Below are 17088 nucleotides of genomic sequence, written 5' to 3' on the forward strand. Positions count from 1 at the left end.
CGGTGAGATTTATAAAGCTATATATGTAACGATATGCCCTGGAAATACTTGTTGCATGAATTTATTGTGACAGTAATTTTGTGAGCGACCCTTTAAATAGCTTAGGGGAAGAGGTGCAGATACTGATGATCTCACATTAAGTTCCATAACACAATACCCCACACGAATCACTAATAATAATCAGAACAAATGTGCTGACTGTGGAGCTGACAAAAACACTGAATAATCTTCTCATAACCTTATGATAACTTATCTAATAGTAGTAGCTTACAGTCCACCAATAAGATAAGAGATAAGATGAGCCTTTATTCATCACACAGTGGGGGACTTTTAAAATAAAAATTAACCAAATATATTTAAGTGTCAGTTATAGAAAGAGTAGTATTGCACATGTCTGTGGTATTGTACAGATTCTTTCATGAGTAGAAATACTTAGAGAAGTATTATTATTCCACAGATTAATATCTATATTGCACACATTGTATGTAAGTAGAAAAATACCAATATACCACGTGTTCTAGAATGAGTGGAATACGTAGAAAATCTGTGCATATGTAGAAAAAATACATATTGCAAGTACAGAATATTCATCATTCACAGAATGTGTCAGTAATATACCGAGAGAGTATGACAATTTTTTCATTGAGTGGCCTACTAATCCATCTAATCTAACGGCAGAAGGAAGGACCTGCAGTGTCTACCACAGGGAGTGGGATGAGTCCTCCAACATAGATGATAGCTTAGTTATCATCCTCCTGTCTCCCAGCACCTCTGCCGGATCAAAGAGGCATCCCAGGACAGAGCTGACTTTCTTAACCAGTTTGTTCAGTCTCTTCCTCTTTGCTGCAGAAATGCTGCTGCTCCAGCAGACCACCACACAAAAGATGGCTGACGCCATCACAGAGTCAAAAAAAGGACCTCAGGAGATAGTGTGTTTTCATTTCGGCCTGCTGTCATATTTTGTTAATTACTTTAATAACTATGTGTGGCAGGACGGCCCAGTCCATCTCCACTCATGTTGTGTATTGGATCAGGTCTAGTTTTCAGTTGCTCCCAGTCATTGAATGCAGCTGGGAGCAATCATCCAATCGTACCTTGATTACTGGGCGGTGCTATAGTGCATTATATCTGTGAGCGGGCTGCACGTTTTCCCCGTGTCCTCTATCTGGAGCTGGGGTGTTCACTCATCCACGTGGTTTGCCGTGGCGGTCTCGAGATGCTGGCGGAGTATTTTTCTACCTACCTGTCAGAGTTCGGTTGGTACCTTGGCTGGGAGCTGGGTATGTGTGTGGCCTCGGAGCTGGCGCAACCTATGCATCGTGTTGGATTTTTGAGTGATCATGCGGGTTCTCTGCGGCTGTTTCCCCTGATGCCTGAGGAGCTGTAGTTTTATTGACGAGCATCTCTACATCTGAAGCAAGCCGCTGCTGTTCTGTCTCCGTGTTCATTGCAGCAAGTCCTGTGCTCTTCAGGAGTTGCTGCATCGGTCTTTTTATGGTGTTTTAAGGACAATCCTGGTGTGCGTGTGCCCATCGCCTGGCACGCCCATTGTTATTGTTTGTAAAAATTATTAGCATTAGAATTACTTCTGAGTTTTTGATCTGTTTATTTTCTATTTTTGTGATTCTGTGTTTAGTTTTGCAATTATTTCTTTGGGTTTTTTTTTTTTTGATTTGTTTGGGTGAGCAGGTGGCCTAATTGGCTTTGGTGGCGACCTCCGGGGTTTAGTATCCTATATTGTGGTGTCAGGGTAGTTCTAGAGATCTCTGTTCTGCTTAAATCTGTTCAGCTGTTTGTTTTTTCTCTTTTCTTCTTTTTTCTCATTTTAAAGTGATTGTGTTTTTTAACTCTGTCAGTATATGTTTTTTTTCCTGCATATTTTGGATGTTACATCGTCGTTCCTGATCACAGGCATATGAAGAGTAGACACGACACGCCCCTCTGAGCGGCCTGTGATCAGGAACGACGAGGAAGCCCCGCCTAGAGCCATTTGATTGACAGCTCAGTCCACCAAGTGAAAGCAAACTGATTTGCATTTTATTTCTTGGTGGTTATTTCATAATGCCTGACACCACGAAATAGAAAAATGCAAATCAGTTTGCTCTGGGCGGGGCTTCCTTTTCAGGGTGGGGAGTCGTACCCGCACACAGGCTTCTGTCCTGACGCCAGCTCCGATCACGGCTGAAGTGAAGCCGTGTCACCGTGGAACTTCGGCTGATTCTGCCATCAGACACTGAAAGGACGCTGCTAATTCGGTAAATTAATGTTTATTTTCTTATCAGTGGCAGAATAAGCCGAAGCTCAACGGTGACATGGCTTCACTTCAGCCGTGCTGGGAGCTGGTGTCAGGCAGGACTCCTGTGTTCAGAATCCCCGCCCAGAGCAAACTGATTTGCATTTTTCCTTTTCTTGGTGGACTGAGGAAATATAAAGGGAAATAAATAAATAAATAAATAAATAAATAATTAAATAAATAAATGTGGAAATATAAAGAGAAATAAATAATTAAATAAATAAATGTGGAAATATAAAGATAAATAAATAAATAAAAGGAAAAAACAGAAAAGGTACAAGCAAAGACAAAATTTTCCTATTTATTTATTTATTTCTCTTTATATTTCCACATTTATTTATTTATTTATTTCTCTTTATATTTCCTTATTTATTTATTTATTTATTTCTCTTTATATTTCCACATTTATTTATTTATTTCTCTTTATATTTCCTTATTTATTTATTTCTCTTTATATTTCCACATTTATTTATTTCTCTTTATATTTCCACATTTATTTATTTAATTATTTATTTATATTTTGATTTGGCACTCCTATTACTCCATATTCTGCCAGCAGTAGATTGTGATTCCTTCACTCCTGCCCTCTGGAGGTTGTTGCTGATGTCACTAACAGTTGCTTTAGGGTCTTTCTTTACAGCTCTCGCAGTGTTTCTGTCGTCAACTGCTACTGTTTTCCTTGGTCTATCCGTTGGACGTCTGTTACTTCGTCCACCAGTGGTTTCTTTCTTCTTCAGGACATTCCAAATGATTGTGCTGCCTATGGCCAACATTTGTGATGGCTCTGATTAGATTTTCTATCTTCTCTCAACTTTACAATAGATTGTTTTTCACCCACAGACTGCTCACTGGTTTTCATGTTGGTTACACTTCCAACTATAGATGCAGCTTGCACAGGCAAAACCCAAATGTGAAACTGAATATAGACATGGAGTGCTATTTATTGTTTGAATAATAGTGTAATAGGACACATTAGTTCAACAATGTACACGTCAGTCATATGTTCCAGTACTTTTGCTCACATAAAAAATAGATGGGTTCAAACAAAAGGTGCTATTTTCTAAATTGTGTATCAGATCACGATGGAAATACCTGGAAATGAAAGCTAAAATGTTGATCTCTTGTCTCACATTCGTCGTTTTATGTCACACTCAAGTGTTTTGAGTTTACAGCAAAAACAAAAGAATTGACCTCACTGTTCCAATACTTTTGGAAGGGAGTGTATATCATATTTTTAAGGATTTTAACGGATAATTGAAATATTAATATTCTTACTTTTTTCTTTTCTTTTTATAAAGCCTTTGGGACAGTAGCCTCATATGCTTAGGTCTAACAATACCACTAATCTGCACCTTTTTCATGTTTTCACTACTCGATTTTGACAAATATACACATTTGCTTCCATAAACTTTTCAGAAAAACAGTTAAAAGTTCTCATTTGTTGAACACAAGCACCCATACAAGAAAACTGCCTAAAAATGAAGTCTTTGGTAAAAACTGACATTCAGGGCCAATTTATAGCCTTTAGTCTTGTGCAAGCTTTATGGTGTGGACACATTTAGGAAGATCTGGTACAGATTCAGATGGTCACAAATACATTTTGGACAGTCCAGGCCCATGACATTAAGAAACCTACTGTGTTCGCATTCACTGTCACTGTTTGAACTTCTTTCTATGTTCAGATGTAGAAACTTAAATATATATCTATTTTTAAGAATTTGTTTGTGTTTTGTTAGTATCCATCACAGGGATGCCCAGGAAGATAGGATTCATTGTGATCAACTCTTCAAGTCATGAGGACAACTTTAGTGCCAAGGAGCTCATGGTCCATGCGCCCACCATCAACGGCTGGAGGTCCAGCAGGTACATGAACAGGATGCTTTACTTTCAAGAGCATGTTAGAGATCATTTCTGGCAATTCTCAAAACAATAATTCTGTATTATCAAATCTAGAACATAAAATTGATGTCTGTTATTCTTGTAAGTTTTCTCAGTTCTTTTTAGGGTTGCAAAATTCCGGGAATTTTCAAAGTTGGAAACTTTCCATGGGAATTAACGGGAATTAATGGGAATATATGGGAATAAACGGGAATAAATAAGAAATTTACAAAATTGAAGGTTGGCCCTTAACAGGGAACTTAAATATAGTTGGGGGGAATATATTGTAGCATAGTCTTGGCTAAAACAACCAGATTTAATGCAAGTACATTCCTCAATCACATGCACACAGCACACTGCTTACTGCAGGGCTATTGAGACCACACCCCCTACATGCACTGTGCATTCCTCCATCACATGCACAGGTGATTTCTTGAAGCCTGGAGGCCACACTTTTGAGCTCAAAGCACAAGACTATTGAAGCCACACATTTGAGCCTGCGGACTATGTAAAGTCAACTAAGTTTTGATAATATCATAGGGTAAATATATTTACCCAAGCCCTGTTAACTTGCAAATATTAAATAAAAATGCATTAATACAGTAGCTAACTAGCTGGTAAGTTAGGCGCTAAATGAAAGCTATTTTTCATTTCACTGACCATTTAAGAGGTGAGCTAATTATGGTGGTAGCAACCTCAAATTTGATGCTGTTTCTTCTGACTCCTGCAAGACGGTTTTCTGTAACCATACAAGAATTTATACATCAATTGTCAAATATTTTGACGACCATTCCAGTTGTTTAGCCAACTATATTTCTGTTCATGCCATTGCTTTAGTGTTTTTACAAGCTTTTTTGTTATTTTATTCTACAGAAAAATGCCACGTTTGCCATCTGATGTGTGGAAGCATTTCACACAAGCTAATGTTGAAGGAAAGTCTTTGTATATGTGTAAATATTGTGGAAAGACATACGTGAAGAATGCTACAAAAATGCAGCAACATATTGCAAAGTGCCAAAAAGTTCCTCAAGGCTCAAAAAAATCAGCAGACAAGAGTTCCACTCCAGTTAATTCCCATAATTCCCATGGAAAGTTTCTAATTTGGAATATTTCCAAAATTCCCCAGCTTAACTTCCCATGGAAAGTTTCTGGAAATTTTCTGCCCCTTTGCAACCCTAGTTCTTTTAAATCTGCCCTATCCTCGTAAACCAACTCAAGCTTCTCTGAATTCAATATTCTGCAGAATGTGCTCCTATCCTCAGCATATCACCCTCCAGCTGATGGAGAGAAGTAGGGTCAGAAAGCTGCAGCTGCTTGCTCACCAGTATCTCATCCCAGCCAAGGTTGAGTTTCATATTGGAGACACTCTTCCCGAAACCAGCCCTCCAGGATTCCCTGGGCAGCTTCGGAGACTTGGGTGAGACAACAGATTCAGCCAGGCTCATTTTTGAAACCGGTTTATGCATTTTAACAGTGGTTGATACAAAGTTTAGAAAATTGAGATGAAGCAGCATACATTGACACAATCATATGCCGTTCTTTGTTGCGAGGGTGATCTAAAATATCAACAATCTCACCCCAGGTATGTGTCTTTGTCGGACAATGAGAAGACAGGTTTCAAAGCTCGGGAGCTGAAGTCCGTCCATGTAGATGCCATTGGAACTTACCTGAGAATCACTTTCCATAGGAACCATGTCAACCGTTACAATCGCTATGGTCAGGTACTCTGTTAGATGGTCGTGATGCACCAACACCACAGTTTTACTGTGTTTTCTGTTTTGTCTAGTAAGGTGTGATACTGCTACAGGCTGAGAGCAGTTTGTGTGTTTTTGTTTTGTGGCAAAGATTATTATTTTCAAGAGTACTGTAAATATGTCTGTTAGATTACATTTAAACCATTAACCATTTTAATACCATTTAAGGGTTATTTAAGTAGGCAGATAGGCAAGAGATTAATTACAACAATGATTTAAAAGGTAGACATTAAAAGCATGGGTTAAAATCATAGAAATATTCAATTAGAACATAATTGAAGCTGTAAAATCAACATGAAATTTTATGATAAATACAAGAATGTAAAGCTAAGATAAAAAGTTACAGTGCATTGTTAAGAGTAACAGCGCAGTGCTGGTATTAAGGCAGTCATTAATCAAAGGGAACAGTGAATAAATCAGTCTTTGACCTTGATTTTATGGAGCTTAGAGTTCAGCAGACCTGCAGTTTTCCGGAAGTTTGTTCCAGATATGTGGAGCATAAAAACTGAAAGCTGCATCTCCGTTTTTGGTTGGGCCCAAACCATTCAGAGCTTTATAAACTAACAAAAGTATTTAAAAGTCTGTTCTCTGAGAGACCAGAAGCAAGTGCAAAGACCTCAAAACTGGAGTGATGTGATCGACTTTTTTAGTCTTGGTGAGGACTCTAGCAGCAGTGTTCTGGATCAGCTGCAGTTGTTTCATGGACGTTTAAAATCCATATAGGTACTGTTTAATCACTAATGCTTTATGTGATTTATTACACACGTCTGAGAATGAATCATGTTGCCTGTTCATTCTTAACTTCACAGACTTTATTTGCATCAGAGCTGAAACTATTGATCACATTATTGACACAAACAGGCAGTTAATGAATTCTTATTTAGGCAATAAATCAATTCTCATCGATCAATCAGAAGACAATTGCTTCTATGAAACATTTCCAAAAACTGCTGGCAAAATGTAGTTTTTAACAAATGTTAAGTATTACATTTGTTCAGGGCTATTTTCTGGTTCCGATCATTTTAGGTCTGCTGTATAACGAGTATTTACAGCTGCAGGACAACATATGTGGATTTGACTCTAAATAAACTACCTTATTTTTTATGCTCATAATGGTCACCCAGTGCAATAATGTGTGTTTTTCCTGTGTATATTTGTGTATCCTGGTAAGATCAGTTCTTTGGTGCTCTCAGTTTTTTCATGGGATTGGTTGGCAATTAAAAAAGGTTATCTCTAGCTTTGCTCCTCAAGCTATGATCAAATAGATCCACCATCAACTTCCCAACACTCATCATCGATCACATGCATTGATTTTTTTTTTGTTTTGTTTTTTTGTTTTAATTTTTCAATTTTCTCTCACAGTTCAGTTTGATTCAGCTACCTCACTATCATCAACATCTGTTTTTAATTTCAGGTTGCTTTGGTTGCCATTAATGTTCTGGGAGATTCTTTGGATGGCAATGCCTTTAACACAATAGTAAGTGAGCGCTCTCTTCACCTGCCATGCATTGCTTGAATTTACATCTCCACAGCAGTAGGTGGTGATGTTGTGCTGTGGTTTTGTGAGACGTTGCTCTGTCATCAGTCACCCAAAATAGGGTTGACTCATGTATCATCATACATCTATACACACTGAACCCGCTGTGACCGTTGAATTTTTTTTATTGTTGTGATAGGTTTTGCTCTGTGCAACCTTACACATATTCTGAATTTAAAAAAAACACGAATGGGAATGGACAAACTGTGTGTGTGTAAAAGTGTATATGTATGTGTCAGGCATGTAGTAATGAGACACAAAGGGAGGGCAGTATGTAATCAAACAGGAGCCCTTTAGTTAGTCAGTGTAATCAGATAGTCCTGCAGATAGACAGCTCCTGGAGAAGTGAGACCACCTTAAAATACACTCACACACACAGACGGAGAGACGGAAAGACACGGACACACACCCGCACAGATTCCAGTGAACAGGCTGTGCATTGTTGGTCCACTAATCCGACTCTGAGCACCTCCATCACAGCAGCGATCTTGCCTGGAGGGTCGGCTAGATCCTGTTCTCCTATACCTGCTCTATTGGTGGAAGTTGTGTTTGTCCTGTGGAGGGACACTGTGCTATGATTACAGACAGAAAGCTTAGCTATTTGCTGCTTTGAAAGGCTGTGTTACCCAAATTAGGAGACGAAATTACTTCTGTCTGTTTGTTGCTAATAACATTAACAATGGCTCTCCTTCATGTAGAGTCCCTGGTACATTGTAACAGTGAGCCAGCATGGCGACACACCATCATGCTGAAACTGAAGCTTTTAATTAGAACTCAGTCATCATTAATTTAATCTTTAACGAATGTGGTTTTGCAACAACAAAAATGAGTCTAAAATTAAATCCAAAACATTATTTTTAAAAAGAAGGAAAGATTTTATAAAGAAAAGAAAAAGACAATATACCATACATACAAGACAGTTGATATTGCACATTCAGGTTTTGGCAGTGTTAAGTGCATTGACAGCTTTTGGTTATAAACAGCTTTTTAGTCTGTTAGTCCATGTATGTATTGTTCTGAAGCATCTGTCTGAAGGCAGCAGTTCAAACAGAGTGTGTCTGAGGTGGGATGGGTCCTTTACAATAATCTTGGCTTTATTTAGGCAGCAGGAACTGTACAGTTCTTCTGAGAAGGTTAGAGGACAGCCCGATGATCTCCTTGGCGTTTGTGATGACCTTCTGGCGTGCTTTCCTCTCTGCTTCTGTGCAGCTGGCAAACCACACACAGATACAGTAGGTCAGTATGCTCTCTATGGAGCAGCGGTAGAAGGACACAAGAACGTTTTGTGTGATTCTTTCCGAGACTCTCTCCCCTGATGTGAAGGGCTTGAATGTCTGTTTTATTCTTCCTCAAGTCTATAATTAGCACCTTGGTTTTGGTGGTGTTAAAGACCAGGTTGCTGTCTGTTCACCACGCAGACAGCTGTTTCCCCTCCTCACGACAAGCAATCTCATTCCCCCCACTACGGTGGCGTCATCTCCAAATGTAATGATGCTGTTGCTGGGGTGGGCAGGGATGTAGTCGTGGGTGTACAGGGTGTAGAGCACGGGACTCAGCACACAGCCTTGTGGGGAACCGGTGCTGAGACTGAGAGCTGAGGAGATGTGAGGGCTTATTGTTACCTTCTGGGAGCGATCTGAGAGGAAATCTTTGATCTAGAGACAGAGTTAGAAAATCCCACGTCCATGAGTTTGGTCATCAGTCTGTAGGGGAGGATGGTGTTAAATGCAGAGCTGGTCTTTTGTGGCACTGGAACTATGATTGAAGACTTCAGACAGGGTGGGATGTGGACTTTGATAGGGACTGGTTGAAGATCTTGGTGAAGACCCCAGATCCAGAGACGGCATCAAAGTTTGCTGTCCCAAATGTGTGCCTCACCTCAAGTTTCTCCACCATGGAAATGTCGCTGCTGGCAAAAAAAGTGGCCCAGTTCCATTGCCAGCAATGCATCACCATCCACAGCTGAGATGCTGCTGGATTTGTAGCTGGTGATGTGCCGAACCACCTGGCTCATCTGACTTGTATTGTTGCTATGGAAGTAGTCCTCAGTCTTCTTACTGTAAGCAGCCTGGGCCTCTCTGATGCCTCTCTTCAGGTTCACTCTGTCAGCACCGTAATTTGCTCCATTTGCACTGTCAAAGCAACATCCACATGAACACCGGGATGCACAATTCTGAAGCAGAATATTGCATTGTAATGAGTTGATCAGTGTTGTTGACTTCACTTGTCAGTGGTTTTAATGTGGTTTATTGATGTGGCTGATAGGTGGATATGAAATAGTGACATTTGAAAGCATATTTGGCTTTGTCTTCTCATTGAAAGAAGTATAACACCACACTGTATGATTGGAGTGTACAGCATTGTTCTTGTTCCTTGTTCCCACTCATTAATTGCCAAAAGAAAGGGGCCTTCTTCTCTACAAGGAAGTTTGTAAGAATGATCTCATTGGCTGTTTTCTGTTTAGATAGGGATTAGCATTCAAGGTAATAGCAGTTTTCACAGTGGATTACAACACTGCAAACCTCTGTGTGTAGCTGTAGCCTGGAGAGATTAATGAATGGTTAGGTTTATGCGTGTGTGTGTGTGTGTGTGTGTGTGTGTGTGTGTGTGTGCGTGCGTGTTTTCTTGCCTTACTGCCATTGCAAGATTGCAGTCTAGGGTAGAGGGTGAAGTTGAAGTTCTCCTGAAATCTAATGGGATTAAAAAAACCAATAGTCCTGAGCACAGTAACACTAACGGATATATGCACGTGTGTTCAATTTGTCCATCTGTTTACCCCCAGCCAAGCAGAGAGCAGCTGATCGAACACTACCTCAATAGTACCCAGCTGGAAGTCGCCTTGGACACGACCTTCATGGGGTGAGACTAGGCCATTGAACTCTGGTTTCTTTGTCTTGTGACAATAACATTGTTCAACAAAGTCATTTAGTCTGGAAGATAACCAATAAGGCATTCAAGGTCACATGCATTTGAAGACAATGCAGGTGGTGGCCAGTGCAAAGAAAAAACACATTTTGTTTTTTTTTAATATATCAACCCCCAAGGGATGGTTCACTTCAAGGTCTCACTCCTTGGGGGCAGTTAGTGTTTCTCCTCTTTTGTCAGGAATTGCACAAGAGTCGGCCCATTTAACTAATAATGACATGTTTTCTGGGACTGGCATTACCTCAGATTAATTTAAAAAAAAATCATTTTTCTGTATTAAAGTGTTTCAAAAGTGTAATGAGCCCTAGACAATAATGTTTCAAATGCTATCTTTTCATCCTGTCTTGTGCCCAGTAAATGTGAGTCCATATCCCCCTTGGACGACCTGGCCTTTGATATGTACCAGGACCCAGAAGTTGCCCACATTATTCGCCTCCTGGACCAGAAGAAGCAGGACATGGTCCGGCAGGAGAAATTTGAGCAGGCTAAAAATCTGAAGCAGGCTGTCGCAGACCTACAGAAGGTAGTTTCTCGGAAGCAGACTGGTTGACTACAATTAATTTACACCAAATATATATCTTTTTAAAGAATATTCGTCGTGCTAACACACTGTTGGACTTAGGTTTAGTATTTAGCCATGACAGTTACACTGCAGTGTTTACAGGGTTTCAGGAATGTCCCTTTGCTACAGCGCAAACAAGCAGTACGTAAGTACACTTGAAGCATTAACAAAAGGCAGTACTAAGATCTTTGTTTCTGGAATTCAACCTCATTCTGGGCTCCCCTTTGCCATGTTGACTAAATTTCTTCCACTGCTCTAAAAGCAAACTTTCAAATGACTTACTTAGAATACACATTGACTGCTTTTAATGTCTGTTGGTGGTGGCAGTATGGGAAACCACAACTTTAATAATAGGAAAATAATAGGAAAATATGTTTTATTGTGTAATAATAAAAATCAGCATGGCCTCATCCACCTATTGCTAGTCATATGTTTTCCCACGAATATCAGTTTTGTGTGTGGGTGTTTTTTTTTTGTTTTTTTTAAAGATCTGTCTATTTAATTTCACCACTGTCTGTAACAGTAGTTGTTAAGCGTTGTTCAGATTCCTGTCCCTGACCGTCTTTGTATACAGTGTTACCATGCACACCATGAATTCTTAATAAGCTCAACAGCTGCAGTAAGGGTACTTGGGTACTTCTTTTACAACTCCCAACCACAAGCCCATCTGTAACCAGAGACATTCTGGCACCTTGTTAGCATGGCATATTAGCATTGTGGACAAAGCAGTAGCCAGGGTAGTCATGCTGAAAATCCCTTGTCACTGCTGCCTCAGGATGTCAGAGGATGTTTTTTATGTTGCATGATATCTGAAAATGCATGTCAGAGAGAAGAGAGGATAGAAGAGGGTATCGCTGCTTTGCACTGAGCAAGTTTTCTTAGCAAGAGGACTTTTTCAGTGAGGTTGAGCAATCAGAAGGAACTATATGTGGGAAATCCTTGATATAAACTGAATTAAAGCTGCCCAATAGATTGCACTGGTTCTGGTTGTTTTGTCCAAAAGAAAACACTCGCAAGTCATTGTGAATTGAGACTGTGTTGGTTGGCACCTGGTTTGCTACTTAATTCAGCTTAATGGAATTTCCTTATGAGAAATTACGTGTCTGACTTACTGGAAGTTGTTTTGAAATTTCCATCTTGTAAATGTCAATGATTCACTATGTGGCAGCAGCTCCAATGACAGTTTAAGTATGAATCTTATTTGTGTTTTTGACCATCGTTTCTGTAGGGATTCTGCAGTGAAACAACAACACTGTACGAACCAAAGTAATTGCTGAGATCTGGTGTCATCAGTACATTTAAGTCAAACACACCCAAAAATAAGAGCATTAAGATGATCACACAGGTTGGTTGATTTTAAGTGGTTCATTTGAAATGTTAGTAATAATGAAAAATTGTGCACAACTACAGAAAATATAGTTAGTAAATGTTGAACCAAGACACTAGCTGGTGAACTGTGATGAATGTTGCAGTTAGTTCATTATTTCATTGTTGTCCTTCATTTCTCTTTTAATTTAAGTTTGGCTAACAGATCGTGTAAAATATGTTTGGTCCCTTTAGTACTGTCTTTTACCCATCAAGTTTTAGTGATGCAGTACTATTTCTGTAACGCCATCACATTTCATAATTTTAGCAATTAACAATTTGCAATGAAAATGGTGACTGCAATGTTCGTATTACAGATAGTTGTAAGAAATAAGACAAAAGTTGTGACATACTGTAGTAATCTTGCAACAAGAGAAATAGACAAAGAAACAAAAACAAGATCAGAGCTGATCAAACTCTGTTAAAACCCAGGACCAAAATCACCTCCTGTGTAATGTACGTACTTAGTCTTGTAAACTAAAAATAATGACTGATGATTCCGAGTGCTGTAAATCTATCACTTGGAACTGTACACTCACCTAAAAGATGCAAAATGAAAAATGAGCCAATAAACATCACATATATTTATAGTCAATACAGACACACACGGACATAAATCAAAGACATCATGAACCTCATAAACTGCTCCCATGCTTCCCTGTCTCAACATGTAGTGTAAGCTCACCATGTACCTGTAAGGCTGCCTTTATCTCTCCTTCTCATGGGCTCTTCCAGGTGGGCGAGCGTTTGGCTCGATATGATGTGGAGAAGCGATGTGCCATCGAAAAGGAAGATTATGACCTGGCCAAGAAGAAGAAGGAGTTGATGGAAGAGTACAGGAAGAGTGTCTACCAGCAGCTGGAAGTCCACAACCTGCTGGACATGACAACGGTCAGCTGCCAATCTCTAATCACGCTTCATCTCTGCAGTAATGGAAGGGGGACCGTTCGTGTGATACAACAGACTTCTTGTATCTAAACTGCATACTGTTCTGTCTTTCCACCTATCCACTAGATCACAAGAGCTGCAGACTCATCCCTGGCCCAGCATCCTTCCCCCCGTCTGCCTTCTCCAGGTCATCGTTCAGTTCCCATCAAGGCCCTTGTGTCTACAGACACATTCAGGAAGGGGAAGAAAAATGACACTCATCAAAATCTGCTGTCAGCCACAGAAACAGTTTTGCCCAAACATACCAACCTACCTGACACACCATGCACCGCTGCTGTTGTACCCAAGATTGATGTAAGCGTCTCATTATATCAAACATTATTCACAAATTACCACATTGTTAAAACATGTGAAACATGTCTAATCCCAGTAGACTTTTAATGGCCAATTCATGCTTTCTGTGTGTGCAGGCAGATAAGAGGACTGCAGGCACAACTCTGTACACACTACAGTAAAAGCCATTACAGTCTGTACGGGGCCGGTTGCGTTTCCCCCTCATATCGAACATAAAAAACACACAAGTAATAGCTTGTCCAATGCCTGTTTGTGCCGACTCAATGGACAACCCAGCGTTTTCTCAGTATTCATCAGCTGCAGACGGCCATATTTGTGGCTTGTTCACCTTACATGCGTTCCTGTATGTTGTAAAAGCAAGCTGGTTCACAGTTGCACCTTTGGAACATGTCTCTTCACTAAACATCTATAGTGTTGGAGCCCTGAGCACACAGGGAGATTATGACTGGTGGGGTTTTTGTGCTTTACTCACTATCTACTAAAACAGGCCCCACTACAGGTTTAGGTTTCACTATTTAATTAAAAGCGTGCAACAGTTGGCTGCCTCCAGCGGCTGCCAACCTGGCCTCAAGGCAGGGCTTTGAGCCTTGTACTAGGCATCAATGCCAGCTGGCCCAGAGGCACAGGCGACAGTGCTCACCGGCTTGTTTGTTTAGATGGGGTTAAATGTTCATCGTCATCGTGATGTTGAATGATTGACATATGTAGTGATCAGATGCTGGTAAGAGTTAGTGAAAAGAACAATGGCAGAGTTTTTTTTAAAAAAAGGAATAGACATCTATTTCAGGCTTGAAAAAGTGTATCAGTTGTCTTTGAACTTTTGAACTGAGGGATCTCTAGAAAATGTATTAATTTGTATGAAACATACATGTGCCAGCATTAAAAACTGTGGTAAGGAAATAAAAGAAATGTAGAAATTGTTTGTTAGCCTTTATATAAATATGTATAAAATGACTTGCAAATGTTTTTGTTTGTGGTGTAAGATTACCAGACTGCCTTATGATGAGAGGCCGCTGCCAGCCTTTCAGAGGAAAGATCAGCCAGCAGAGACCATTCAGAGCACTGCAGAGGAGCACTCCCACAAATTTGATGTGCAGAGGTCTCCACACAGCCCTGAGATGAGCGGTGAGCCAGAGCCCCTGACAGAGAAGGCCCAGAGAGAAGCTGGCCTTCCAATAGAGGTCTATGGAGAAAGCCTGGTAAGAAAAAGTAAAGCTGGAACACTTCTTTGCTGTCCCATAGGATATTTTCAAGCATGTACTTGTCTTTACCATTGCAATTCTTTTAACTAACTAGTTCTAAAAGTAATTTTATAAAGAGTGTAATATGTCAGTTAGCCCCAAGTTCCTATAGATGCCTATAGCAAAGTAACCGCAATTGTATATCGTTACATTAACCATCAACATGCAACAAAGGTCGAACAACTGGGATTCATACTGTGGATGTTGCGCTAATGTGACATGCTCTTTACCCGTAAGGCTACTCAGTGTCTTAACCTATAAAGGATCCCTGTGAGACAAATATTTAAATTTATAATCTCTGGATATATGGGTTTGTAGTATGTGCTTGATACACACGACTTACAGTACTATATACACAAATCTCTATTTTTATCTGCTCTAATACCCACATATCTAATATGTGTAATATCTTTGCAACCCCTTGGCTTTTTTTCCCCCCCATACACTTTTCCAGGTGGCTGGGGCATATTCTAAAACCTGGTGCTACAGAGAGAATGCTCTGCAGGCTGTGTGCAGGAAGCTTTCGGAGGTGTCACCCAACACCCCCAAGGAGGAGCTGAGAAACATGATAAGAGCTTCAGTCTTCTTAGTCAAGAAGGCCCTCCTGGATAAAGTCACATCTGTGAGTCATTTTCTTTAAGAAAATTGCCTAGGTGTGAAACGCATCCATGTTCCGAACTCCAGAATGTGTTTACTTTGTCACTGTCAAAGTCTTTTATATATCATGTTCTCTGAATTCCTGTTTCAATCAGAACTAACATCCATGTTATAAAAACATAAAATCACACTCACACATGCACACTATTAAGTGTTTGCTCTGTATCACATGCAACCCCAGTTCTCTCTCCCAGAGCTGCCTTCTTTAAACAAACAGTTTTGACAAGCATCGCCTTGTTATCTCTCTGAGAGTAACTTACAGCTTATATGGTAGTGAAAAGGGTTGTGCTGCAGTATTTTTGAGGGATTTATTTTCCTAGCCACATTGATACACTGAATGCTCCAGTAGGATGTTAATTTACTGCTCTGCAAATGTGCTTCAGTTAGTCAAGTTAAATACACTTGTGTGTTTGTTATATCCATTTATCTTAATTTACCCAGTAAACACAAAATTCCACAAATGTTGAAAATGTACTGGTAATTTAATTGACCTGCATTTTTGTTGGCATCTTTGCTTCCCACAGTTAAATGGTAGTCTGTGTTGCTTGTAATGAGGACAAAAAAAACAAACATTTACTCCACTAAACCCTTTATTTACAATTACTGATTTCCATACTTTGCAACCAACTCAACCGAAGCATTACTAAGTCTAGTCTTCTTCAAAGTGACATCACCTTGGTGGGATTTTTTTGTTGCTGTTTGTTTCTTTTATTATTATTCCTTCTTTTTTAATTCCTTTTGTCCTGTAAGTTTTGAGCTTACCTTCAACTGTCTCTTCCCTTAGGTTTTCCATGCCTCACTGAAGCTGCTGCGGCTAATGCTGAGCCAGCTGATCCCGGGTCTGGGGCTGGGTCGGGCCGAAGTGACCCACTGCTTGGAGCAGACATGTCCTAACCTGCTAGCCAGGACTGGAGACTCTGCTAGCCGCCTCCGAGCTACAGCCACTTCCTTCATACTGGTAATGTAACACATTGACGTGTTTATTTTAGTACCACTGAATATGGTAATGTGGAATATGAAGTGAAACGCCGGTCATATTATAAAAAAATACAATAATAATCCCTATCCCTATAATCCCTATTCAATGAGGCGCCTGTACAAATGTGAAACAGTTACCAAAACAGCCTGACAGAAACCAAAGCAGTACAATTGTGCACCAATAAAGAAAAAAATACCATAAAATACATATTGACAATTGAAATGGAACAGTGACTTGAAAATATATGGCACCTCTTTATAATGACCTGGTTTCTGCATTAATTGGTCATAAAATGTCATATGATTTCCATTAAAATCACTAACAGACTCAGCTTTTACTGGGCAGATGGTAGACACTTTTGTGTTATGAGAAAGACTGCTATAGATCACACTTAATTTGTGGAATGATGAATGAATGAATGCCATATCCTTTGTATTCCAAGCTTCAGATCATCAAACTACTTTTAATATAAGACAAAGATTACCCAAGAAAACACAATATGCAATTTTAAATGAAGATTTCATTTTTTACACAAAAAATGCTGTTCAGCTAATATTGCCCTGTATGAAAAATAATTGCCCTGTTACCAATCTACCAAATGACCAAATTCATTTGGTAATTGGGTTCAGTCTCACCAGCCACACTCGCATGATTA

The 17088-nt window shown here is 39.7% G+C and overlaps 1 protein-coding gene across 5 annotated transcripts in view; it reads left to right on the forward strand.

Annotated features, from left to right (window-relative positions):
• Window positions 1-17088, forward strand: part of cep104 (centrosomal protein 104) — a 46201-nt gene that overhangs the window by 1042 nt on the left and 28071 nt on the right. For 2 of the 5 annotated variants that reach the window (XM_022200536.2, XM_051949355.1), the window contains exons 2-12: window positions 4030-4156; window positions 5415-5588; window positions 5754-5892; window positions 7340-7402; window positions 10245-10321; window positions 10742-10910; window positions 13050-13205; window positions 13329-13556; window positions 14540-14755; window positions 15252-15419; window positions 16239-16412. In XM_022200536.2, the coding sequence (XP_022056228.2) occupies window positions 4044-4156; window positions 5415-5588; window positions 5754-5892; window positions 7340-7402; window positions 10245-10321; window positions 10742-10910; window positions 13050-13205; window positions 13329-13556; window positions 14540-14755; window positions 15252-15419; window positions 16239-16412 (1677 nt within the window). In that variant the 5' untranslated portion in view covers window positions 4030-4043. Of the gene's footprint in view, window positions 1-4029; window positions 4157-5414; window positions 5589-5753; window positions 5893-7339; window positions 7403-10244; window positions 10322-10741; window positions 10911-13049; window positions 13206-13328; window positions 13557-14539; window positions 14756-15251; window positions 15420-16238; window positions 16413-17088 lie in introns of those variants that run through there. The other 3 variants (XM_022200537.2, XM_051949356.1, XM_051949357.1) reach the window with 3 other exon arrangements.

Source organism: Acanthochromis polyacanthus, chromosome 6 (assembly GCF_021347895.1).
Source record: "Acanthochromis polyacanthus isolate Apoly-LR-REF ecotype Palm Island chromosome 6, KAUST_Apoly_ChrSc, whole genome shotgun sequence".
Lineage (NCBI taxonomy): Eukaryota > Metazoa > Chordata > Actinopteri > Pomacentridae > Acanthochromis > Acanthochromis polyacanthus.